Source organism: Pleurodeles waltl, chromosome 1_2 (assembly GCF_031143425.1).
Source record: "Pleurodeles waltl isolate 20211129_DDA chromosome 1_2, aPleWal1.hap1.20221129, whole genome shotgun sequence".
Taxonomy (NCBI): domain Eukaryota; kingdom Metazoa; phylum Chordata; class Amphibia; order Caudata; family Salamandridae; genus Pleurodeles; species Pleurodeles waltl.
The window spans coordinates 18013345-18040299 of NC_090437.1; the positions used below are offsets into that span (position 1 = coordinate 18013345).

The 26955-nt window shown below is 46.2% G+C and overlaps 1 protein-coding gene across 1 annotated transcript in view; it reads right to left on the bottom strand.

Moving 5' to 3' along the window:
• LOC138296500 (poly [ADP-ribose] polymerase tankyrase-1) overlaps positions 1 to 26955 on the bottom strand; it is a 734848-nt gene that overhangs the window by 250320 nt on the left and 457573 nt on the right. The window contains exon 17 of the mRNA XM_069235671.1: positions 3528 to 3762. Within this exon, the coding sequence (XP_069091772.1) occupies positions 3528 to 3762 (235 nt within the window). The remainder of the gene's footprint in view (positions 1 to 3527; positions 3763 to 26955) is intronic.

Below are 26955 nucleotides of genomic sequence, written 5' to 3' on the forward strand. Positions count from 1 at the left end.
GGTTCCTTACATTCAGGCAACACACGGAACCTCGCCGCCCTCCAATATTAAAGGTGTGGTCTACTGTGCCACTCCACATGTACCCTCCAACAGCCACCTTACTCCCCTCAAGCACCTCACATACTCAACAGACACTACCACACACCCCTGATCCCCAAGAAACCACACCCGTCCCTGCCCTACATGCTCCTCAACGCTCACTCCATCACTAAAGAGGCAACAGAAATTTGGGATCTGCTACGTGACCGTTCATCGGATCTGCTCTTCCTGACTGAAACCTGTCTGATTCCCTCACTGCCCTGTCACCACCACAGAAATTCTCACCAGATACAAGACTGCAAGCCAGCATTGGCCAAACAGACCCAGAGGCAGAATTACTATCATCTAAGAATCCTTCTAATTCTCCACCACCTTGGAAATCATTACCAGCAACAAGGAACACTTGACCTTCAAACTCCTCCTTGCTGCCAACTGCACCCTAAGCGACATCCTCCTGGATCACGTGCAACTTCGGTAGCACCATTGCAGACTTCGTCACCCCATCTAATCCTCGACTATTCATGCTCCTCAGCAACCTGAGCTACCACCAGGAGCACCTCACCAATCCCAACATGACCAACCTCCTCGAGGACCTGACCAAATTCGGACTCACACAGTTAGTGTAAAGTCCCCACACCGGTTGTCGGATACCTAATGGACTCCATCTTCACCAGCTTCAGCAATATCACAGTAGACAACCCCACAATGATCACCTGACCATACCCACATCAACTTTAGCATACCCACCCCACACTACCTCAGAAACACCATCATCAAATCTTCATAACATGACTGGAACAAGATCTCAGAAGTATCTTTATCTTCCAAACTCCTACACCACTTGCCACAGCACAACAGCAACCTCCCCCAAATTAATCTCCAACTTCATTGCCTGGATCACCACCTGCACAAATATCCTGCTTCTACTAAAAGCCACCACAGCCGCAAGGACCAGACTTCAAGCAAGCTGGTACATGAAGAGATCAGACTCACCAAATGCCTTGGCAAGCAATTAGAATTCAGGTGGAGAAAATGTCAGAACAACATCTACAAGAACACCAACAAATCTTCCCTCAGACAGAATCTGCAGCAAATCAGAGCCACTAAATACTCTGTGCTCACAGACTGCATCAAAAGCAGCACCAATGGCACAAAGGAAATCTTTGCCAGAGGGAAACTTCACCTCCCCATCAACAAGCTTCACCAGTGTAGCCACCTCTCAGAACTTCTGCACCCAGCTGTCAGTATTCTGCAGCAACAAGATCACTAGCATTTTCTAAAACTTCAAATCCACTACCAGACCCTTCCACATTTGCAGCCCTCCTACTTATCTCTACCAACACCAAGAGGACCACACTGACCACCTGGTCCACCATCATCACTTAAGAAACTGCAACAAACATACAGTCCTCACCATGTCTTTCATTAAAGGACTACACATCATCAGCTCAGCCCTCACACCGATCCTAAAGGAATCAATCATAACAGCCACTTAGCCGGACACCAGGAAACATCTCGCAGTATTCCAGCTCCTCAAAAAGCTCTTTGCAGAACTGAAAACGCTAGCCAACTAACGATATATCTCCCTGCTACCCTGCTCGGCAAAAGTCATAGAAGAGATGATAAAAAATGTCTAGTCACCTAACTCACATAGTCACCTTCTATACACTGCTCATTCTGGATTCAGGCCCAACCACAGTACAAACAACACCCTCATTTCTGCCGCAGATGACCATGGTCAAAGGTAACACAGTGGCCCTCATTCTACTAGACCTTTTCACAGACTTCGAAACCATCTCCCACTTCATCCTTATTCAACAACTGCACAAAGCCAGCAAGCAAGATCCTGCACTTTGCTGGATTTGCTTCTTCCTCATAGGCCGCACCCAGTCAGTCAGCCTGGCTCCATTCACTTTGGATGTTGTCAAACTCATCTAGTGAGTTCTACAAGGATCCTTACTCAGTCCCATTATTTTCAATGCCTACACGACCCTACTCTCCAGCATCATCCACGCACACATAGTCAACATCATATTCTATGCTGACGCCACCCAGCTCATACTCTCCTACACCAAGAAAATACCAAACAGGCCGACCAACTTCTCTGCCTCATGACCTAAGTTGTCAGATGGATGAAAACTACCTGCCTCAAACTCAACACAGACAAGACAGAAGAAGTAATCTTGGACAAGACACCATGCTCTGGGACTCCACTTGAACCCACATCCCTCCCAGCAACGCATGGAAAGAACCTCTAAACAGTAATCGACAACCAACTCACCATGACTGGCCAAGTGAATGCAGTCTCTGTCCCCAGGTTCTACACACTTAAGATGCCTAAGAAGATCTTCACATAGTTCCCCACCAACACTCGCAGAACCATCACACAAAACCTCATCACCAGCTGGCTGGACCACAGAAGTACACTATATGCTGGAATCAACGCTCTACTGACCACAAGATTCCAGACCATACAAAACTCTGCAGCTAGACCCAACCTCAACTTCTCGCCATGACTCATCATCCCACACCTCAAGACATTCCAATGGCTCCCAATCCACAAGCAGCGCTCTTCAAATCCCTCAAACACGCAAACAAAACCTTAAACAAAACTGCCCCAAGTTCCTCAAGAACTGCAAAGGTTTCCACAAACCTACCATAACCCTCTGCTATGAAGGACTCCTACTCGCAACCATCCTACCCTATACACAGAACCTGATTCAACAGTCATGCCTTCTCCTACCCCGCACCTAAAGTGACCTGACCCTTCAAACCAAATGATGGCACCCCCTCAGTTCTTGAATTGCGCAAGAAATTGAAGACCTGATTCCTCACCTAGCCCCCAAACCAGACTCAGTCGATACAGCTTCTGCTTCAGGGTCAGGATACTCTCCTTGGTGAGTTGTGCACTACTCAAATATACAGACCATCTGCAAGAGAGTTTGAACCTCCCGGACTCTGGAGGAGATATTTAAACTAGTCACTGTCAAAAGCTGAATAATCTCATCAAAGCACAAAAAAGAGCCCTGGACCAGTGATAAAGTGCAGAAAAATTTAACTGATCCCGGCATGCCAGTTGGCACCTTATGTACTCCTACGTTAGTGAATCCTGGGTAGTTGGAGTCTTGGCTGAGACCTCATGGCAAAACCTGGCAAAACCTGGCAGGGCTGGAAAGCTACGGTTAGGGAAAATATTTTCACAGACAGTCTGGTGCCAGGAAGATATCCTTAGGTGAGCAATCTCAAGACATATCCATCATAAAAGTTTAGATACATTCAAGCAATGCCAGCATTTAGTTTGATAAAAATACTGGGCAACATTGTAAGTGAAATTTTGTGCCATGGTTATTTGGCTATTTGTTTACATTCAGTTAAACTTTACAGTTTGTCCAGTATGCTTATGATTCTCTAAATCCTTGCAGCCTGTTCCATTTCAAGTAGCTTTGTTTTCAATCTTCAAATGCATCCAAATATAACATAAATCTTACCTTCTTCTTTTCTTTCTGTTCCAGCTGCACCATCGCCAGCATTTGATGCACCACCCACAGCTAGTTCAGCAAGAGGGCCAGTTAGGTTATCTATACTACTGGCAGCTGACAAACAGGAAGGTGTTGATACTGGTGATATCAATGAGGCACTGACAACTGTAGCCTGAGGTTTTAAACAGGTGGGCAATGCCTCTGGTGGCATGGCATCTATCAGCAAAGCTCTGATATCATCTGCCTAGAGAACAAGAAGAATATAATCACATAATTATGTTTTAAATAATGCATTACTTGTTAAGGCAAAATTAATTTAGGATGTGATGGAGGAGGTATATTGGGGTACTTTCATGAAAGTCTAGGTTCTTCAAAATACCCAATGAAACAACATGCTCTAAACAAAGATGATTCAATTACATTGATTATCAGTTATTGTTTTCCTCCTTGTGTGTATTTTCATGTCTCCCCTTAGTGTTTTAAGTATTTCATAGTCATAAAATAATTGACTGTAAATAAGAATTAATTAAAAATTCAATTAAAAAGGCATTCTTAAATCATTTCTATTTGCTATCATCCAATGTGAATAAAGGGTCAATTTTTTCAGGGTGTCTAAAATGCTATATGATGTTGAGCAAAAGATAAAAAAAGAAATCCATAAAGAAAGTGTACAGTCTGACGTTACAATGGAACACGAAGGAAAAGACCCACAATAGCAAACTCGAAGTCTGAAACTGCAATTATGAGAGCAAATGAAATGTTCACTAAGCATGCACATTTGGTTTGTGTGTCATTTGGAAAGAGGGATATGTGTTAAAAACATAAGCACTCAACAAAATAAAGGTGCCCAAGTAACAGATTTTTCTCGATCAAGTTCTATCAATTTTCGTTGTACCCTGTCTCCGTAAAAGTAAAGCAATAATCAAAGAACAAAAATTATTTCTGGATAATTAGGTCCTAATCTCCCTTTGTAGGTTCTTTTGTTATTTGCTCCTTTTTTCTGCTCTGGTAAGGGACGCTGTAGGAAAATGGCACCTTGTTTGCAGTGCCCCCCACTTTTTGCCTGATATCTAATGCTATCTTGACTGAGTGTGTGCTGGAATCTTGCTAACCAGGCCCCAGCACATGTGCTCCTTACCTAAAACTGTACCATTGTTTCCACAATTAGCACACCCCTGGCCCACAGCTAAGTCCCTTGTAACAAGTACCAGTGGTACCCAGGGCCATGTGACCAGGGAGGGTCCCTAAGGGCTGCAGCATATATACTGCAACCCTAAGGGACCCCTCATCAAACACATGCACACTGCCAAGCAGCTTGTATGCTGGTGGGGAGAAAAAGATAAGGTTGACATGGCATCCTCCTCAGGGTGCCATGCCCACAAACAATTGCCTATGGCACAGATAAGTCACCCCTCTAGCAGGCCTTACAGTCCTAAGGCAGGGTGCACTATCCCAAAGGAGAGGGCATAGCTACATAAGCAATATTCTTAGACATTGTAAGTACAGGGTGTCCTTATTAAATACATGGGCTGGGAGTCTGTCAATACGAACTCCACAGCTCCAAGATGGCTTCACTGAAGTCTGGGAAGTTTGATATCCAACTTCTCAGCTCACAAAACCAACACTAATGCCACTGTTGGATTTTTTGCAAAATGCACACAGAGGGCATCTTAGAGATACCCCCTGTATTTTACCCAAACCTTTAGTGCAGGACTGACCAGTCTGTGACAGTCTGCCATTAAGACAAGTTTCTGACCCCATGGGGTGAGAGCCTTTGGGCTCTTTGTGGTCAGAAACAAAGCCTCTCCTGGTGAAGGTGCTATACACCTCCCCCCCACTGAAAGCATTTTAACACATGGTGGTGAGTCTCAAAGGCTCAGGCCTCCTGTTACAATGCCCCCAAGGCACTCCAATTAGTGGAGGTGCCCTTCCTCCCTGGCCAAAGTCCCACTTTTGGCAGCACGTCCGGCAGCAAAGTTTGGAAAACCAATAAGGAGTAACCACTCCAGTTCTAAACACCCCTAAGGTGTCCGGAGCTGCAGTGACCGCCCCCCCCTCACAGCTCCCCCAACAAAGAATCGTCCATCTTGGTTTGGAGGACAAGGACCAATAGGGTTAGGTCGGTGTCCCCTTCCCCAAAGGGAGTGGACACCAGAAGGGTGTAGTCACTCTCAGGGACAGTAGCCATTGGCTACTTCCCTCTGACCTCTGTAACGCCCCTAAATCCAGGATTTAAGGGCCTCGCTGAACCCAGCTTAACAGATTCCTGGCGACCTCAAGAAGACGACAAGAAAAAAGAAGGACTGCTAAGCTGACACCCAGCAGAGAAGACTGAAGACACCAACTGATTTGGCCTCAGTCCTACTGGCCTGGCTCCAGCTACTGAAGCCCCTGCCACAAAAAAGGTTACGCATTCTGCAGGAACAGCAACCTCTTAAAAGCCTCAAGATGACTGTATGCACCCCAGCGAACCAAGATCTCCTGTGGACAGCGAACATGTCCAGAAAAAAACTCCAGCAAAGGACTCCAGAACTGCCCCGGATCTGGCCTTGGGGAATCCAACCACCGGTCCAGAGCTGAAGTGACCACCTCCTTAAGAAATCCTCCATCTTGCTTTGGAGGATTAGGACAAAAGGGATAAGGATGTGCTCCCCTCCCCAGAGGAAGTGGGCACAAGGAGGGTGTAGCCACCCTCAGGGACAGTAGCCATTGGCTACTGCCCTCTAACCTTATCACACCAATAAATTTAGTATTTAGGGGCGACCCTGAACCCAGCTCCTCAGATTCCTGACGACCTCACAGGAAGGACTGCTGAACTGAAAACCCCACAGAGAAGGAGATGACAACTGACTTGATCCCAGTCCTACCGGCCTGTCTCCTGCTTCAAAGACCCTGCAACCAGAAAGCGACGCGTTCTACAGGATTAGCGACCCCTGAAAATCCTCCAGGGGACTGCCTGCAACAACAAGGACCAAGAACTCCTGAGGGCAGTGGCTATGCCCAACCAGAAGAAAAGACATCCATCTTTAAAGGGACTCCCACCTCTCTCCAGAAACGCGAGTCGCCACTACTCTGCACCCGAGGCACCCGGCCCGTGTCCAGAGAAACCAAATATCCAGAGAGGACCCCCAGGCGACTCTGACGACTTGTTCACTCTGGGCTGACCTCTATGCACCCCCACGACAATGCCTGCAGAGGGAATCCCGAGGACCCCCCTGACCGAAACTGCCTGGGACGAAGATATCTGATGCCTGGAGAAGCACTGCACCCGCAGCCCCGAGGCCTGTGAGAAACTGCCCAACGGTGCAGCAACGACCAGCAGGTGGCCCTCACCCTTGCCCAGTCGATGGCTTGCCCGAGAAGCCCCCGTGCCCTGTCTGCAGCACCTATGTGGCCCCAGGGTCCCTCCATAGAGTTCTATTGGGAACCCAACGCCCTGTTTGCACACTGCACCCAGCCGCACCTGTGCCACTGAGGGTGTGGTTTTTGTGCCTACTTGGGGGCCCCTCCAGTACGCCTCCAAATTCCACTGGTCTGCCCTACGACAATGCGGGTACTTACCTGCAAGCAGACTGGAACCGGAGTACCCCGTGTCCATAGGCGCCCACGTTATTTTGGCTCTTGTTTGACCTCTGCACCTGACCGGCCATGTGTTGCTGGTGCTGGGTGCTTGGGGTTGCCTTGAACCCCCAGCGGCGGGCTACCTATGCCCCAGAGACTGAACCCGAAAGTGTGATACTTACCTATGAAGCTGTACTGTACTTACCTCCCCCAGGAACTGTTGAAAATTGAAGGCCACTTTTAAAATAGCTTTTTGCCATTTTAATGAAAACTGTGTACAATATTGAATCTATTCTAAGTCTCAACTATTACTATGCAAATTACCTTTCATTAAATGTAGTTACCTGCTAAATGAATCTTGTGGTTCTAAAAGTAAACAAAATAATATTTTTCTATATAAAAACCTATTGGCCTGGAGTTAAGTCATTGAGTGTGTTTTCAATTATTGCTTGTGTGTGTACAGTAAATGCTTAACACTACCCTCTGATAAGCCTAACTGCTCGACCACACTACCACAAATAGAGCATTAGCATTATCTATTATTGCCTCTGTCAAGCCTCTTGAGGAACTCCTGGACTCTGTGCCCACTATATCTCATTTTGATATAGTATATATAGAGCCAGCTTCCTACAACATATATATGGAAAATGTAACTTACCCAGTGTACATCTGTTTGTGGCATGTAGTGCTGCAGATTCACATGCTGTGCATATATCACCATCTAGGTTTGGGCGCGGAGTGTTACAAGTTGTTTTTCTTCAAAGAAGCTGTTTTCGAATCACGGGATCGAGTGACTCCTTTGTTTTCCCGCAGTAGGGTGAAGTAAGGAGTGAAGAAGTGTGTATGTACAAACATTTACACACATATATATATATATATATATATATATATAAATAACATAATAATAATAATGTCACTTACCCAGTGTACATGTGTTTGTGGCATGTTCCGCTGCTGATTCACATGCTGTGCATTACTTCTGCCATCTAGTGCTGGGCTCGGAGTGTTACAAGTTGTATTTCTTCAAAGAAGTGTTTTGAGTCTTGAGATCGAGTGACTACTCCTCTTCGGTTCCATTGCGCATGGGCATCGAGTCCATTGTTAGATTTGTTTCCCCCGCAGAGGGTAGGGTAGGAGTGATAGAGTATATAGGTAAAATAAAAGATGTCCATGCTAATGCAACTCTCTCTCTATATGGAAAATGTCACTTACCCAGTGTACATCTGTTCGTGGCATGAGACGCTGCAGATTCACATGCTGTGCACTGTTCCTGCCATCTTGTGTTGGGCTCGGAGTGTTACAAGTTGGTTTTCTTCGAAGAAGTCTTTTCGAGTCACGGGACCGAGTGCGCATGGGCTTCGACTCCATCTTACATTGTTTTACCCGCAAAGGTTGAGGTAGGAGTTGTGAGTATACTAGAGGTGCCCATGTAATGGAGTAGTAATGTATGTACATAGTGTGTATTAAAATAATATTTATTTACATATGTGCAATTTTCATGCGTCTAAAAAACGGCTACAGGCTCCCGGAAGGTGGGAGGGCGCATGTGAATCTGCAGCATCTCATGCCACAAACAGATGTACACTGGGTAAGTGACATTTTCCGTTCGATGGCATGTGTAGCTGCAAATACACATGCTGTGCATAAACTATAAAGCAGTAATCTCCCCAAAAGCGGTGGTTAGCCTGTAGGAGTTGAAGTTGTCTGAAATAATGTTCTTAATACAGCCTGTCCTACTGTGGCTTGTTGTGTTGCCAACACGTCTACACAGTAATGCTTAGTAAATGTATGAGGCGTAGACCAGGTGGCTGCCTTACAAATTTCTGTCATTGGTATATTTCCAAGAAAAGCCATTGTGGCGCCTTTCTTTCTAGTGGAATGCGCCCTTGGTGTAATGGGTAATTCTCTTTTACCTTTAAGGTAACAGGTCTGAATGCATTTAACTATCCATCTGTAAATGCCTTGTTTGGATATAGGGTTACCTGCGTGAGGTTTTTGGAAAGCTACAAACAATTGTTTTGTTTTACGAAATTGTTTCGTTCTCTCAATGTAATACATTAGTGCTCTTTTTATGTCTAATGTATGCAAGGCACTTTCAGCTACTGAGTCTGGTTGTGGAAAGAAGACTGGGAGTTCCACAGTTTGGTTTAGATGGAATGGTGATAGGACCTTTGGTAAGAATTTTGGATTTGTACGGAGAACCATTTTATGTTTATGTATTTGTATAAAGGGTTCTTGAACAGTAAATGCTTGTATTTCACTCACTCTTCTAAGTGATGTGATGGCTATTAGAAAGGCTACTTTCCAAGTAAGAAATTGGATTTGACAAGAATGCATGGGTTCGAATGGTGGGCCCACGAGTCGTGTTAACACAATATTAAGGTTCCATGAAGGTACTGGTGGTGTCCTTGGGGGGTATGATGCTTTTTAGTCCTTCCATAAATGCTTTAATAACTGGTATTCTAAAAAGCGATGTTGTATGTTTAATCTGCAGATAGGCAGATATTGCAGTGAGATGGATTTTAATGGAAGAGAAAGCTAGATAAGACTTTTGTAAGTGTAATAAATAACTTACAATGTCTTGTGTTGTGTCGTCTAGTGGCATAATTTGATTAGTCTGACAGTAGCAAACAAATCTTTTCAATTTGTTTGTGTAACAGTGTCTTGTTGTAGGTTTTTTGCTTGTTTAATGACCTCCATACACTCTTGTGAAAGGTTTAAATGTCTGAATTCTAAGACTTCAGGAGCCAGATTGCTAGACTGAGCGATGCTGGATTCGGGTGTCTGATCTGTTGTTTGTGTTGTGTTAACAGATGTGGTATGTTTGGTAATTTGATGTGAGGTACTACTGATAAGTCCAACAGTGTGGTGTACCACGGTTGGCGAGCCCAGGTTGGTGCTGTGAGTATTAGTTTGAGTTTGTTTTGACTCAGTTTGTTGACCAGATAAGGAATGAGCGGGAGAGGGGGAAAAGCGTAAGCAAATATCCCTGACCAGCTTATCCAAAGAGCATTGCCTTTGGACTGAGGGTGTGGGTACCTGGACGCGAAGTTTTGGCATTTTGCGTTTTCTTTTGTTGCAAATAGATCTATGTCTGGTGTCCCCCAGCAGTGGAAGTGATACTGTAGGATCTGGGGATGTATTTTCCAATCGTGGGTTTGCTGTTGATCTCAACTGAGATTGTCGGCTAATTGATTCTGAATGCCTGGTATGTATTGTGCTATTAGGCAAATGTTGTGAATTGCCCAATGCCAAATCCTTTGTGCTAATAGGCACAGTTGTGACGAGTGTGTCCCCCCCGTTTGTTGAGGTAATACATTGTTGTCATATTGTCTGTCTTGACAAGAATTTGTTTGTGGGCTGTTAGTGGTTGAAACACTTTTAATGCTAGAAATACCGCTAGCAGTTCCAAATGATTTATGTGAAGTAGTTTTTGTTGATTGTCCCATTGACCTTGTATGCTGCGATTGTTGAGGTGTGCTCCCCACCCAACCATGGAAGCATCTGTTGTGATAATGGCGTGTGGCACTGGGTCTTGAAATGGCCGCCCTTTGTTTAAATTTATAGGGTTCCACCATTGAAGCGAAGAGTGTGTTTGGCGGTCTATCAACACTAGATCTTGTAGTTGACTCTGTGCTTGTGTCCATTGTTTTGCTAGGCACTGTTGTAAGGGCCGCATGTGTAGTCTTGCGTTTGGGACAATGCTATGCATGAGGACATCATGCCTAGTAGTCTCATTACAAACTGTACCGTGTAGTGTTGGTTTGGTTGTATGCTTGCTCTTACATTTTGGAACGACTGGACTCTTTGTGGACTTGGAGTGGCAATTGCTCTTTGTGTGTTGAGTGTTGCTCCTAAGTATTATTGTATTTGGTATGGTTGCAGATGTGATTTTTGGTAATTTATAGAAAACCCTAGTTTGTGTAGAGTTTCTATAACGTATTGCGTGTGGAATTGACATTGTTGTTGAGTGTTGGCTTTTATTAGCCAGTCGTCCAAATATGGGAATACGTGCATGTGCTATCTCCTTATGTGAGCTGCTACTATGGCTAGGCATTTTGTAAATACTCTGGGGGCAATTGTTATCCCAAACGGTAGCACTCTGAATTGATAATGTTTGCCTTGAATTAAAAAACCTTAGGTATTTCCTCTGAGAAGGATGGATGGGTATGTGGAAATACGCATCCTTGAGATCCAGTGTTGCCATGTATTCTCCCTTTTTCAGTAAGGGAAATACGTCTTGAAGTGTTACTATGTGGAAATGATCTGATTTGATTAAGAGGTTTAGTGTTCTGGGATCTAAAATAGACCTTAACGTTTTGTCCTTTTTTGAAATGAGGAAATATAGTGAGTAAACGCCTGTTCCTTTCTGGTGATTGGGTACTAGCTCTATTTCTTGTTTTTGTAACAGTGCTTGGACCTCTATATGTAATAGGTCTAAGTGTTGTGGAGACAGTCTGCAGTTTTGGTGGCACATCTGGAGGGAATTTTGTGAATTCTATGCAATAATCATGTTGGATAACTGATAGGACCCATGTGTCTGTGGTAATATGTGTCCAATTGTGGTAGTATTTGGTTAGCCTCCCCCCCACTGGTGACAAGTGTTGGGGTGTTGTGACACTGAAATCACTGCTTGTAGGGCTTGGTTTGGCGGCCTGGAATTTCCCTCTTCCTCTTGGGAATTGTCCTCTGAAGGAACCACGAAACCCCCTCCTTTGGTATTGTGATTGATAGGTGGGTTTTGTTTGGGAGGTGGAATGTTCAGATGTTTGTTGCCGAAGCCCTCCTCTATATTGTGGTTTTCTAAAAGTGCCTCTGAATTGTGGGGAGTAGAGTGCGCCCATGGCTTTGGCCGTGTCCGTGTCTTTTTTCATTTTTTCGATGGCAGTATCGACTTCCGGCCTAAACAACTGATGTTGGTTAAACAGCATATTTAGTACCGCTTGTTGAATTTCTGGTTTGAATCCAGAACTCCACAGCCATGCATGCCTGCGAATCGTTACAGCCGTGTTGACAGTCCGTGCTGCTGTATCTGCAGAGTCTAATGCGGACCTTATCTGATTGTTCGATATGGCCTGTCCCTCTTCAACTACTTGCTGGGTACGTTTTTGGTGTTCCTTGGGCAAGTGCTGTATGTCTTTCATCTCGTCCCAGTGTGCCCTGTCGTAGCGTGCAAGTAGGGCTTGCAAATTTGCAATTCGCCATTGATTGGCTGCTTGTGATGCCACTCGCTTGCCTGCTGCGTCGAATTTTCGACTTTCTTTGTCCGGTGGTGAAGCACCCCCTGACGATTGAGAGTTCGCTCTTTTCCTTACTGCCCCTACAATCACGGAGTCTGGTGTGAGCTGTTGCGTTATAAACACTGGGTCTGTTGGAGGTGGTTTGTATTTTTTTTTCGACCCTAGGCGTGATAGCTCTTCCCTTTACAGGCTCTTGGAAGACCTGTTGTGCGTGCCTGAGCATGCCCGGTAGCATTGGCAGGCTTTGATAGGATGCATGGGTGGATGCTAGAGTGTTGAAAAGGAAGACTAGCTACGTTGTGGAACGTAGCTGCCCTGGCTAGTACTTGCTTATATGCAGTACTATATTCTGGTGGTGACGGCTTGGTTGGATAACACTCTGGGCTGCTATCCAATATTGGTGGATCATATAAATCCCATGCATCAGCATCATCTTGGGTCATCCCAGTATGTGTGGGTGACTGCATTATTGGTGTTCCCACTGGTGACAATTGTGGTGAGTGCAGTGGGGAAGGTTGTAGTGAGACCTGTGGTGTTGGCGACTTCTCTCTAACCACTTTGGCCTTTGGTTGCATTTCTGTTTCTTGAAATGCAAGTTTTCTTTTAGATTTGAGTGGAGCTAAAGTTTGAATTTTGCCAGTCTCTTTTTGGATATGTAACCTCTGTTGTCTTTGGTCAGGTTCCTCTAAACTGTAGTTGGAGCATATCTCCCTCCCACAGCTTTTAGCTCCGAAAGTTGGGAGACTGAATGTTTTAATCAGGCCAAGAATGTTGGTTCTGAAATGGACAGTAGTTTTTTCTGTTTCGAAATGGATGATGGGTGTTTCGGCTCCGAGGTCTAAGTCCCCACTCTTCGACTCGATCCGAAACAGTTGTGGAACGTTGTTAGTTCTACACTGAATGCACTTTGGTCTTTTTCGGTGCTGAACCAGAGGGTTGGTCATCGGAATGTATTTTTTGGGTCCGACCATGGCCGGCAAGCAGTGGTGGACCCAAGACCAGTGCTGGTGTCTTTTTTAGATGGTTTTTGGTGATGGGAAGGGGCTATTGTATTCACGTACTGCACCACTGGAATAGATTGGCTGTCCCCATCGGAGTCTCGGTCGGAATCAGAATCTGCAATGGAAACTACAGTCTGGGCTTGTTCCTCTCCGAAAACATCCGGAGTTTGGTCTGACTATTTGGATGCCATCTCTAACCGACATGCTATTCGATCCCGGAGATTTGTCTTGGAACGGGAGGAACAACACACTTCACAGCTTTCCTCCTCGTGATCGGAGAGAGGCAGAGGTTGCACACTGAATGTTGGTCGGTGTATGGGAACTTGACGTGACACCGAGGGCAAAAGCGAAACGGAGTCCGAACCATCAGCCTGACATCATTCGACAACTACGAGTCAAACTAGGTCAGAAAAGGGGGAGGTCACCCGAAAGGGCGTTTAATCGACCCCGACGATACAATCGGATCAAATATAGGTAAGAAAATGCGATCAAATACCAACATTTAGAGAAAGAAGAGAGAGGTGCAGATAGTACCGAACCAAGATCTACCGGAGCGAGAGAAAACACAGCTTAACCAGACGGCGGAAAGAAAACAATGTAACAAAGGACTCAATGCCCTTGCGCACTGTGAAGAAAATCAACTAGTAACACTCGGAACGCAACACTAGATGGCAGACTTATGCAAAGCATTTGTATCTGCGTTTACACATGCCAATGAACATAAGGGTGCTTTATTATAGTAACAGTGAACTAGAAGAACAAGTTACTTACCTTCGGTAACTCATTATCTGGTAGAGACTCTAGCTGCAGAACTCGTTCACCTGATAGAGACTTCTGGCTGCAGATTCCTTACCTTTGAATAGATACCCATGTCAACCTCCTGGCGGTGGGCTGTGGATAAATCACCTTTCCACTAAAATGTTCTGTAGGGCCGAAAAGGCAATGCGTTGGTGCCGCTGGACCTGATTGTCCAAGCCTTAACATTTTGCAAACGTGTGCAAGGATGCCCAATTGCTGCCTGACAGACATCCAGGACTGGTATGCCTCGAGCTAGTGCAGTGGTAGCAGCTTTGGCCCTGATAGAATGAGCCCTCAAGCCCTCAGGAGGCTGCTCCTGGTCAAAGCGTAGCAGAACTGAATGCAGAGGAAAAACCTAAAGCAAAATGGTTTGTTTATGCCCCGCCCAACCCTTCTTTGCTTCCACGTACCCCAACAAAGAGTTGGTCATCCACCCGGAACTCTTTTGAGCGGTCAAGGTAGAACGACAAGACTCTTTTTGGGTCCAACCGGTGGAGTCGCTCCTCTTCTTGAGAGGGATACAGTGGAGCAAAGAAGGTGGGTAGGGTGGTGTTCTGACCTAGATTAAATGGGGTCACCACCTTGGGGAGGTAAGAGGCACAAGTTCTGAGAACTATCTTGTCTGAAAATATAGTGAGATATGGTAGCTTGGATGAAAGAACATGCATCTCGCTCACCCTACTGGCAGAAGTTATTGCCACAAGAAGGCTGTCTTGATGGTGAGCAGCCGGAGAGGACAGCTGTGTAAGGGCTTGAAAGGAGCACACAAGAGAAATGTGAGGACCAGATTTAAATACCATTGGAGCATAACAATGGGCATAGGGGAAAACATGTACAAGCCATTTGAGGAATCTATGTACAGTGGGAGATTTGAAAAGTGAAGGCTGATCAAGCAGCCAAAGGAATGACGATAAGGCAGAAATATAGCCTTTGAGAGTACCCAAGGAAGAACCTTGTTGGCAAGGGATAGAATAAAGAGAAGGATATCAGAAAGAGAAGCAGAAAGAGGATCAATAGACCTTTCTATACAATAATATACAAAGTGTTTCCAACGGCAGGCGTATACCGTTTTAGTGGAGGGATGCCTGGCTGCCAAAATAACCTTACAGACTTCAGGAGGAAGGTCAAAAGCAATCAATTGCCGCAGCTCAATTTCCACGCATGAAGGTGCAGAGTTGACAGGTTCGGGTGGAGAACCCTCCCCTCCTGTTGCGACAGTAGATCCTGCCGAAGGGGAAACCTGATCGGAGGATCGATACTCAATTTCAGAAGCTTGGAATAACAGAAACTCCAAGCCCAATCTGGAGCCACTAAGATTCCTTGGGCCTGGTCGTTCTTGATCTTCTTGAGAACTCTGGGCAGAAGTGGTATGGGTAGAAAAACATACAGGAGGCCTGAACTGTAAACTGTGTACTTGTATAGCGCACTACTCACCCGTTAGGGTCTCAAGGCGCTGTACGCATACCGCTGTGGAACCCCTCCTGGCTTTTCCCTGTGAGGTGCCCACTCCTGGGCAACCTCCAAGGTGAAGCCAGGCATCCCAGAGCTGTTGGATCCGTTGTGGAGATTAAGCAAGCTATTGCCCAGAGTTACAGAGTGGGACCCATGAATTAGATTAGGCACCGATGCAAGAATTATCAGGTCCGAGGAAATTGAGCCCAAGACCCGCCGAGGCGGGAATTGAACCCTGGTCCCAGGCCAGATTTCTACATCAGGGTCTGCCGCTCTAACCATTGAGCCACACTTCTCCACTCACTCACGACGAAAAGCATCGCCGAGCGACTGCCGCCTTGGAAACTCCAACGCGCAATACCTCTGACATTGTGTGTTCTCTGAGTAGGCGAACAGATGAAAGAGTCCTTGCGCCACCTCCGGGTGGAGATACAATTCATGATCCGCCAGGCATAGATGGCTGAGTTCACCCGGCCTGGGGTTCAAAGAACCTGCCAGGTGTTGAACCACCAGGGTTATGCCCTGCTGTTCCAGCCATGTCCAGAGACACAGAGCCTCTTGACAAAGGGTCCACGACCCCACACCGCCCTGCTTGTTGCAGTACCACACTGCAGTGGTGTTGTCGGACAACACCTGCACTATCTTCCCTTTCACAACAGGAAGAAATGCTTTCAATGGCAGTTGGATCGCCCGGAGATCCAGTAAGTTGCTATGGAGTCTGGATTCCACCGGAGACCAGAGGCCTCTTATCTCCACCTCTCCCAGGTGGCCTCCCCATCCCAGAAGTGACATATCTGTCACTACTGTGAGATCTGGCTGGGGAAGGGAGAGGAGTCTGCCTATGACCCAATTTGCAGTTCACTAACCACCACTGTAGGTCTTTTGCAGTTCCCTCAGAGATCTGAAACTTGTTGTAAAATTCCCCTGATGCTGTGCCCACTGGAACTTCAGGTCCAACTGCAGAGCCCTCATATGCCATCTGGCATGTTTGACCAATAGGATGCAGGAGGCCAAGAATCCCAACAGCCTCAGAGCCTGTCTCACCGAAATCCAGGATAGAGGCCGAAACATCGGTATCATAACCTGATTATCCTGGACCCGCTGCTCGGGAAGATAAGCCCGAAACAGCACTGTGTCCAGAAATGCTCCAATGAAAGGGAGCTTCTGAGAGGGAGTCAGGTGCGACTTTGGCACGTTTATAGTGAACCCCAGAGAATGCAAGAGGTCAGCCGTAGTCTGAAGGTGGTTGACGAGAGCCTGGGGTGTAGAAGCCTTCAACAGCCACTCGTCAAGGTAGGGGGAGACTGATACCCCAAAACTGCGCAGATGAGCTGCTACCACCACCATCACCTTGGTGAACACCCGAGGGGCACTGGTGAGACCGAAGGGGAGAGACAGTAAACTGAAAGTGCTTGTGGCCCACCTTGAACCACAAGTAACGCTTATGGGTGGGCAGGATGGGGATGGAAAATGTCACTTACCCAGTGTACATCTGTTCGTGGCATGAGACGCTGCAGATTCACATGCTGTGCATTATCCTGCCATCTAGTGTTGGGCTCGGAGTGTTACAAGCTGTTTTTCTTCGAAGAAGTCTTTTCGAGTCGCGAGATCAAGGGACTCCTCCCCTTTCGGCTTTATTGCGCATGGACGTCGACTCCATCTTAGATTGTTTTCCCCGCAGAGGGTGAGGTAGGAGTTGTATATATAGTAATAGTGCCCATGCAATGGAGTGAGTATGTATGTACATAATGTGTCAAAGGGATATATATTTACAAATTTACAAATGTACAAGTGTTATGAACATATAATATACCCTTTTGATCAACTTAAACGGCTACAGGCTCCCGGGGAGGCGGGAGGGCTCATGTGAATCTGCAGCGTCTCATGCCACGTCCAGATGTACACTGGGTAAGTGACATTTTCCGTTCGATGGCATGTGTAGCTGCAGATACACATGCTGTGCATAGACTAGTAAGCAGTTATCTCCCCAAAAGCGGTGGTTTAGCCTGTAGGAGTTGAAGTTGTCTGAAATAATGTTCGTAATACTGCTTGTCCTACTGTGGCTTGTTGTGTTAACACATCTACACAGTAATGTTTTGTGAATGTATGAGGCGTAGACCATGTGGCTGCCTTACATATTTCTGTCATAGGTATATTTCCTAGAAAGGCCATTGTGGCGCCTTTCTTTCTAGGGGAGTGTACCTTTGGTGTAATAGGCAGGTCTCTCTTTGCTTTTACATGGCAGGTTTGAATACACTTAACTATCCATCTGGCAATGCCTTGTTTGGATATTGGATTTCCTGCATGAGGTTTTTGAAAGGCTACAAACATTGTTTTGTTTTGCGAAATTGTTTGGTTCTATCAATGTAATACCTTAGTGCCCTTTTGATGTCTAATGTACGTAATGCCCTTTCGGCTACAGAGTCTGGTTGTGGAAAAAAGACTGGGAGTTCCACAGTTTGATTTAGGTGGAACGGTGATATAACTTTTGGTAAAAATTTGGGATTTGTGCGTAGAACCACTTCATGTTTATGTATTTGTATAAAGGGTTCTTGTATGGTAAATGCTTGTATTTCACTTACTCTACTAAGAGATGTGATAGCAATTAGGAAGGCTACTTTCCATGTTAAGTATTGCATCTCACAAGAGTGCATGGGTTCAAATGGTGGACCCATGAGTCGTGTAATACAATATTGAGGTTCCATGAGGGAACTGGTGGTGTTCTTGGGGGTATGATTCTTTTTAGACCCTCCATAAATGCTTTTATGACTGGGATTCTAAAAAGTGATGTTGAATGCGTAATTTGCAGATAGGCAGAAATAGCTGTGATATGTATTTTAATGGACGAAAAAGCTAGCTTAGATTTTTGTAAGTGTAATAAGTAGCTTACAATGATTTTGTGGACGCATGTAGTGGTTGAATTTGATTATTATGACAGTAATAAACAAATCTTTTCCATTTATTTGCGTAGCATTGTCTTGTAGTAGGTTTCCTAGCTTGTTTAATGACCTCCATACATTCTTGTGTAAGGTCTAAATGTTAAAATTCTAAGACTTCAGGAGCCAGATTACTAGATTGAGCGATGCTGGATTCGGGTGTATGATCTGTTGTTTGTATTGAGTTAACAGATCTGGTCTGTTTGGTAGTTTGATATGAGGTACTACTGACAGATCTAGTAGTGTTGTGTACCATGGTTGGCGAGCCCAAGTTGGTGCTACTAGAATTAGTTTGCGTTTGCTTTGACTCAATTTGTTTACTAGATACAGAAGGAGAGGGGGGAAAAGCGTAAGCAAATATCCCTGACCAACTCATCCATAACGCATTGCCCTTGGAGTGAGGGTGTGGGTACCTGGACGCGAAGTTTTGGCATTTTGCGTTTGCTTTTGTTGCGAATAGGTCTATTTGCGGTGTTCCCCAGTTGTGAAAGTATTTTTGCAGTATCTGGGGATGAATTTCCCATTCGTGGATTTGTTGGTGATCTCGACTGAGATTGTCGGCCAACTGGTTTTGAATTCCTGGGATGTACTGTGCTATTAGGCGAATGTGAATCACCCAATGCCAAATCTTCTATGCTAAGAGACACAGCTGTGATGAGTGTGTCCCTCCCTGTTTGTTTAGGTAATACATTGTTGTCATGTTGTCTGTTTTGACAAGAATGTGTTTGTGGGCTATTAACGGTTGAAATGCTTTCAATGCTAGAAACACTGCTAGTAGTTCTAGTTGATTTATATGAAGCTGGCTTTGTTGAATGTCCCATTGTCCTTGGATGCTGTGCTGGTTGAGGTGTGCCCCCCACCCTACCATGGAAGCATCTGTTGTGATCACGTATTGAGGCACTGGGTCTTGGAATGGCCGCCGTTGGTTTACATTTATAGGATTCTACCACTGAAGCAAGGTGTGTGTTTGGCGGTCTATCAACACTAGATCTTGAAGTTGACCCTTGTTGCTTGTGTCCAAGCTTGTTGCTTGTGTCCATTGTGTGGCTAGGCACTGTTGTAAGGGCCGCATGTGTAATCTTGCGTTTGGGACAATGGCTATGCATGAAGACATCATGCCTAGAAGTTTCATCACAAACCTTACTTGATACTGTTGGTTTGGGTGCATGTTTAGTATTACGTTTTGGAATGCTTGTACCCTTTGTGGACTTGGAGTGGCAATCCCTTTTTGTGTGTTGATTGTTGCTCCTAAGTATTGTTGTATTTGACACAGTTTTAAGTGTGATTTTAGGTAGTTTATTGAGAACCCTAGCTTGTGAAGGGTTTCTATGACTTATTTTGTGTGTTGAAGACACTGTTTCTGAGTGCCGGTTTTTATTAACCAATCGTCTAGGTACGGGAATACGTGTATGTGCTGTCTTCTGATATGTGCAGCTACTACCGCAAGGCATTTTGTAAATACTCTTGGTGCTGTTGTTATCCCGAATGGTAACACTTTGAATTGGTAATGTACTCCTTGGATTACAAACCTTAAGTATTTCCTGTGGGAAGTATGTATGAGTATATGGAAGTAAGCATCCTTGAGGTCTAATGTTGACATGTAGTCTTGTTGTTTGAGCAAGGGAATCACGTCTTGAAGTGTCACCATGTGAAAGTGATCTGATTTGATGTAAAGATTTAGTGTTCTGAGATCTAAGATGGGTCTCAGTGTTTTGTCCTTTTTTGGTATTAGAAAATACAAGGAGTAAACACCTGTTCCTTTCTGATGTTTGGGTACTAGTTCTATTGCTTCTTTTTGTAACAACGCTTGGACTTCTAGTTGTAATAGATCCAAGTGCTGTTTGGACATGTTGTGTGCTTTTGGAGGCACATTTGGTGGTAATTGTAGGAATTCTATGCAATAACCATGTTGGATAATGGCTAGGACCCACGAGTCCGTAGTTATGTCTTCCCAATTTTTGTAATAATCTGTGAGTCTCCCCCCCACTGGTGTTATGTGTTGGGGATTTGTGACATTGGAGTCACTGTTTAGTTTGTGGGGGTTTTGGGGTTTGGAATTTCCCTCTTGTTTTAGGGAACTGCCCACCCCTATATTGCCCCCGAAAGCCTCCTCTTTGGTATTGGCCCTGGTAAGTGGGTCTGGCCTGTGAGGTTGAGGGTTCTGTGCTTTGGGTCCGAAACCCCTCTCTAAATTGTGGCTTCCTAAATGTGCCTCTGCTCTGTTGGGGAGTAGAGCGCGCCCATGGCTTTGGCCGTGTCCTGGTCTTTCTTTAACTTTTCTATAGATGTATCCACCTCCGGCCCACACAACTGTTGTCCATTAAAAGTCATATTCAGCACAGCCTGCTGGATCTCTGGCTTAAATCCGCAGGTGCGTAGCCATGCGTGTCTCCGAATGGTGACCGCTGTGTTCACTGTTCTGGCGGCTGTGTCCGCCGCGTCCATTGCCGATCTTATTTGGTTGTTGGAGATGCTTTGGCCCTCCTCCACCACCTGTTGTGCCCGCTTCTGAAACTCTTTGGGAAGATGTTCAATGAAATGTTGCATTTCATCCCAATGAGCCCTGTCATATCTTGCTAATAAAGCCTGTGAATTGGCAATGCGCCATTGATTGGCTGCTTGTGCTGCAACCCTTTTCCCAGCTGCATCAAACTTTTGACTTTCTTTGTCGGGTGGTGGTGCATCCCCAGAAGTCTGTGAGTTTGCTCTTTTCCGGCTGCCCCTACTACCACCGCGTCAGGTGTTAGTTGTTGCGTGATGTACACAGGGTCCGTAGGGGGAGGTTTGTACTTCTTTTCCACCCTAGGTGTGATGGCTCTGCCTTTGACTGGGTCTTGAAACACCTGTTTCGCGTGTTTTAACATGCCTGGTAACATAGGCAGACTTTGATATTGGCTATGTGTTGATGGGGTATTAAATAAGAAGTCATCCTCTATAGGTTCAGAATGTAGTGCTACACTGTGAAATGTAGCTGCTCTGGAACCACCTGCATGTAGGCAGTACTGTCTTCTGGTGGTGATGGTCTTGCCGGGTAGCAATCCGGACTATTGTCAGATACTGGTGCATTGTATAGATCCCATGCATCTGGGTCATCTTGGCTCATCCCTGTGTGCGTTGGTGATTGCATCATTGGGGGTGTTGCAATTGGGGACAGTTGCGGTGAGTGCTGTGTCGATGGCTGTGGTGAAAAACGTGGTGGAGTTTTTTCTTTAGCCACCTTTGCTTTTGGCTGTTTTTCAGTTTCTTGGAAAGCGAGTTTCCGTTTCATTTTAATTGGGGGAAGAGTTCTTATTTTCCCTGTGTCTTTTTGAATATGGAGCCTTCTCCGTGTATAGTCTGGCTCTCCCATTTCTAGTTCCTGTCCAAATTTATGGCCTTGTAGTTGTGATGAAAGGCCTTGTTCTTCAGAATAAGAACCCTGTTTCGGCTCCGAGGCTGGATGTTTCAGTATCAAAACTTTTTCAGCAGTCTTTTTCGGCTCCGAAGCCACTTTTTTCGCTTTCGGTGTGCCGATATCTCGGTGCCGACTTTGTTCGAAGCCGGTATCTCGATGCCGAGTATACTCTGTGCCAGTATCTCGACCGGAGTCGAATGTCTTCGCCATGTGTGTGCCCTTTTTCGGTGCCGATGGTTGGTCACCGTGTTTATGGGTTACACCATGGCCTGCCGACGGTGGCGTCCCCTGGGCTTTCATGATTTTTGTGTGAGTTTTGGCCGGGGCTGTTTTACTCACGGTTTGTTGCCTCGCCGGCTGCTCACTCTCAGGCTCATCCGAGTCCGAATCAGGAATGGAGAATGTCTCCTCTTCTTCGACGTTGGGGTGTCCAGCCGGCATCGACACCATTTGAAGCCTTCGAGCTCTCCGGTCCCGTAGCGTCTTCTTCGACCGAAATGCCCGACATGCCTCGCAGGTATCCTCTTTGTGTTCGGGGGACAAACACAAATTACAGACCAAATGCTGGTCTGTACAAGTATACTTAGCATGTGTAAGGAAATGCCTCCTTGGCATGGTTGCCCCCTGACTTTTTGCCTTTGCTGATGCTATGTTTACAATTGAAAGTGTGCTGAGGCCTGCTAACCAGGCCCCAGCACCAGTGTTCTTTCCCTAACCTGTACTTTTGTATCCACAATTGGCAGACCCTGGCATCCAGATAAGTCCCTTGTAACTGGTACTTCTAGTACCAAGGGCCCTGATGCCAAGGAAGGTCTCTAGGGGCTGCAGCATGTCTTATGCCACCCTGGAGACCTCTCACTCAGCACAGACACACTGCTTGCCAGCTTGTGTGTGCTAGTGAGGACAAAACGAGTAAGTCGACATGGCACTCCCCTCAGGGTGCCATGCCAGCCTCTCACTGCCTATGCAGTATAGGTAAGACACCCCTCTAGCAGGCCCTACAGCCCTAAGGCAGGGTGCACTATACCATAGGTGAGGGTACCAGTGCATGAGCATGGTACCCCTACAGTGTCTAAACAAAACCTTAGACATTGTAAGTGCAGGGTAGCCATAAGAGTATATGGTCTGGGAGTCTGTCAAACACGAACTCCACAGCACCATAATGGCTACACTGAAAACTGGGAAGTTTGGTATCAAACTTCTCAGCACAATAAATGCACACTGATGCCAGTGTACATTTTATTGTAAAATACACCACAGAGGGCACCTTAGAGGTGCCCCCTGAAACTTAACCGACTATCTGTGTAGGCTGACTAGTTTTAGCAGCCTGCCACAAACCGAGACATGTTGCTGGCCCCATGGGGAGAGTGCCTTTGTCACTCTGAGGCCAGTAACAAAGCCTGCACTGGGTGGAGATGCTAACACCTCTCCCAGGCAGGAATTGTCACACCTGGCGGTGAGCCTCAAAGGCTCACCTCCTTTGTGCCAACCCAGCAGGACACTCCAGCTAGTGGAGTTGCCCGCCCCCTCCGGCCAGGCCCCACTTTTGGCGGCAAGGCCGGAGAAAATAATGAGAAAAACAAGGAGGAGTCACTGGCCAGTCAGGACAGCCCCTAAGGTGTCCTGAGCTGAGGTGACTCTGACTTTTAGAAATCCTCCATCTTGCAGATGGAGGATTCCCCCAATAGGGTTAGGATTGTGACCCCCTCCCCTTGGGAGGAGGCACAAAGAGGGTGTACCCACCCTCAGGGCTAGTAGCCATTGGCTACTAACCCCCCAGACCTAAACACGCCCTTAAATTTAGTATTTAAGGGCTACCCTGAACCCTAGAAAATTAGATTCCTGCAACTACAAGAAGAAGGACTGCCCAGCTGAAAACCCCTGCAGCGGAAGACCAGAAGACGACAACTGCCTTGGCTCCAGAAACTCACCGGCCTGTCTCCTGCCTTCCAAAGATCCTGCTCCAGCGACGCCTTCCGAAGGGACCAGCGACCTCGACATCCTCTGAGGACTGCCCCTACTTCGAAAAGACAAGAAACTCCCGAGGACAGCGGACCTGCTCCAAGAAAAGCTGCAACTTTGTTTCCAGCAGCTTTAAAGAACCCTGCAAGCTCCCCGCAAGAAGCGTGAGACTTGCAACACTGCACCCGGTGACCCCGACTCGGCTGGTGGCGATCCAACACCTCAGGAGGGACCCCAGGACTACTCTGATACTGTGAGTACCAAAACCTGTCCCCCCTGAGCCCCCACAGCGCCGCCTGCAGAGGGAATCCCGAGGCTTCCCCTGACCGCGACTCTTTGAACCTAAAGTTCCGACGCCTGGGAGAGACCCTGCACCCGCAGCCCCCAGGACCTGAAGGACCGGACTTTCACTGGAGAAGTGACCCCCAGGAGTCCCTCTCCCTTGCCCAAGTGGAGGTTTCCCCGAGGAATCCCCCCCTTGCCTGCCTGCAGCGCTGAAGAGATCCCGAGATCTCTCATAGACTAACATTGCGAACCAGACGCTTGTTTCTACACTGCACCCGGCCGCCCCCGCGCCGCTGAGGGTGAAATTTCTGTGTGGACTTGTGTCCCCCCCGGTGCCCTACAAAACCCCCCTGGTCTGCCCTCCGAAGACGCGGGTACTTCCCTGCAAACAGACCGGAACCGGGGCACCCCCTTCTCTCCATTCTAGCCTATGCGTTTTGGGCACCACTTTGAACTCTGCACCTGACCGGCCCTGAGCTGCTGGGGTGGTGACTTTGGGGTTGCTCTGAACCCCCAACGGTGGGCTACCTTGGACCAAGAACTAAGCCCTGTAAGTGTCTTACTTACCTGGTTAACCTAACAAATACTTACCTCCCCTAGGAACTGTGAAAATTGCACTAAGTGTCCACTTTTAAAACAGCTATTTGTGAATAACTTGAAAAGTATACACGCAATTTTGATGATTTGAAGTTCCTAAAGTACTTACCTGCAATACCTTTCGAATGAGATATTACATGTAGAATTTGAACCTGTGGTTCTTAAAATAAACTAAGAAAAGATATTTTTCTATATAAAAACCTATTGGCTGGATTTGCCTCTGAGTGTGTGTACCTCATTTATTGTCTATGTGTATGTACAACAAATGCTTAACACTACTCCTTGGATAAGCCTACTGCTCGACCACACTACCACAAAATAGAGCATTAGTATTATCTATTTTTACCACTATTTTACCTCTAAGGGGAACCCTTGGACTCTGTGCATGCTATTCCTTACTTTGAAATAGCACATACAGAGCCAACTTCCTACATTGGTGGATCAGCGGTGGGGTACAAGACTTTGCATTTGCTGGACTACTCAGCCAATACCTGATCACACGACAAATTCCAAAATTGTCATTAGAAATTGATTTTTGCAATTTGAAAAGTTTTCTAAATTCTTAAAAGTCCTGCTAGGGCCTTGTGTGTTAAGTCCCTGTTTAGCATTTCTTTTAGAGTTTAAAAGTTTGTAAAAGTTTGAATTAGATTCTAGAACCAGTTGTAGATTCTTAAAAAGTATTCCAACTTTTAGAAGCAAAATGTCTAGCACAGATGTGACTGTGGTGGAACTCGACACCACACCTTACCTCCATCTTAAGATGAGGGAGCTAAGGTCACTCTGTAAAATAAAGAAAATAACAATGGGCCCCAAACCTACCAAAATACAGCTCCAGGAGCTTTTGGCAGAGTTTGAAAAGGCCAACCCCTCTGAGGGTGGCAACTCAGAGGAAGAGGATAGTGACTTGGAGGACAATTCCCCCCTACCAGTCCTATTCTAAGGAGAACAGGGTCCCTCAAACCCTGACTCCAAAAATAATAGTCAGAGATGCTGGTTCCCTCACAGGAGAGACCAACACCTCTGAAATCACTGAGGATAGCCCCAGTGAAGAGGACATCCAGTTAGCCAGGATGGCCAAAAGGTTGGCTTTGGAAAGACAGATCCTAGCCATAGAGAGGGAAAGACAAGAGATGGGCCTAGGACCCATCAATGGTGGCAGCAACATAAATAGGGTCAGAGATTCTCCTGACATGTTGAAAATCCCTAAAGGGATTGTAACTAAATATGAAGATGGTGATGACATCACCAAATGGTTCACAGCTTTTGAGAGGGCTTGTGTAACCAGAAAAGTGAACAGATCTCACTGGGGTGCTCTCCTTTGGGAAATGTTCACAGGAAAGTGTAGGGATAGACTCCTCACACTCTCTGGACCAGATGCAGAATCTTATGACCTCATGAAGGGTACCCTGATTGAGGGCTTTGGATTCTCCACTGAGGAGTACAGGATTAGGTTCAGGGGGGCTCTCAAATCCTCGAGCCAGACCTGGGTTGACTTTGTTGACTACTCAGTGAAAACACTAGATGGTTGGATTCAAGGCAGTGGTGTAAGTAATTATGATGGGCTGTACAATTTATTTGTGAAAGAACACCTGTTAAGTAATTGTTTCAATGATAAACTGCATCAGCATCTGGTAGACCTAGGACCAATTTCTCCCCAAGAATTGGGAAAGAAGGCGGACCATTGGGTCAAGACAAGGGTGTCCAAGACTTCAACAGGGGGTGACCAAAAGAAAGGGGTCACAAAGACTCCCCAGGGGAAGAGTGATGAGACAACCAAAACTAAAAATAGTAGAGTCTTCTACAGGCCCCCAAAAACCTGCACAGGAGGGTGGGCCCAGAGCCTCTTCACAAAACAATGGGTACAAGGGTAAAAACTTTGATCCCAAAAAGGCCTGGTGTCATAGCTGTAAACAGCATGGACACCAAACTGGAGACAAGGCCTGTCCCAAGAAAGATTCCACTCCAAACTCCCATCCAGGTAACACTGGTATGGCTAGTCTCCAAGTGGGATCAACAGTGTGCCCAGAGCAAATCAGGGTCCACACTGAAGCTACTCTAGTTTGAGGGTGGGGTGGATTTAGCCACACTAGCTGTCTGGCCACCTAACATGCAAAAATACAGACAGCAACTCTTAATTAATGGGACTAGAATAGAGGGCCTGAGGGATACAGGTGCCAGTGTCACCATGGTGACAGAGAAACTGGTTTCCCC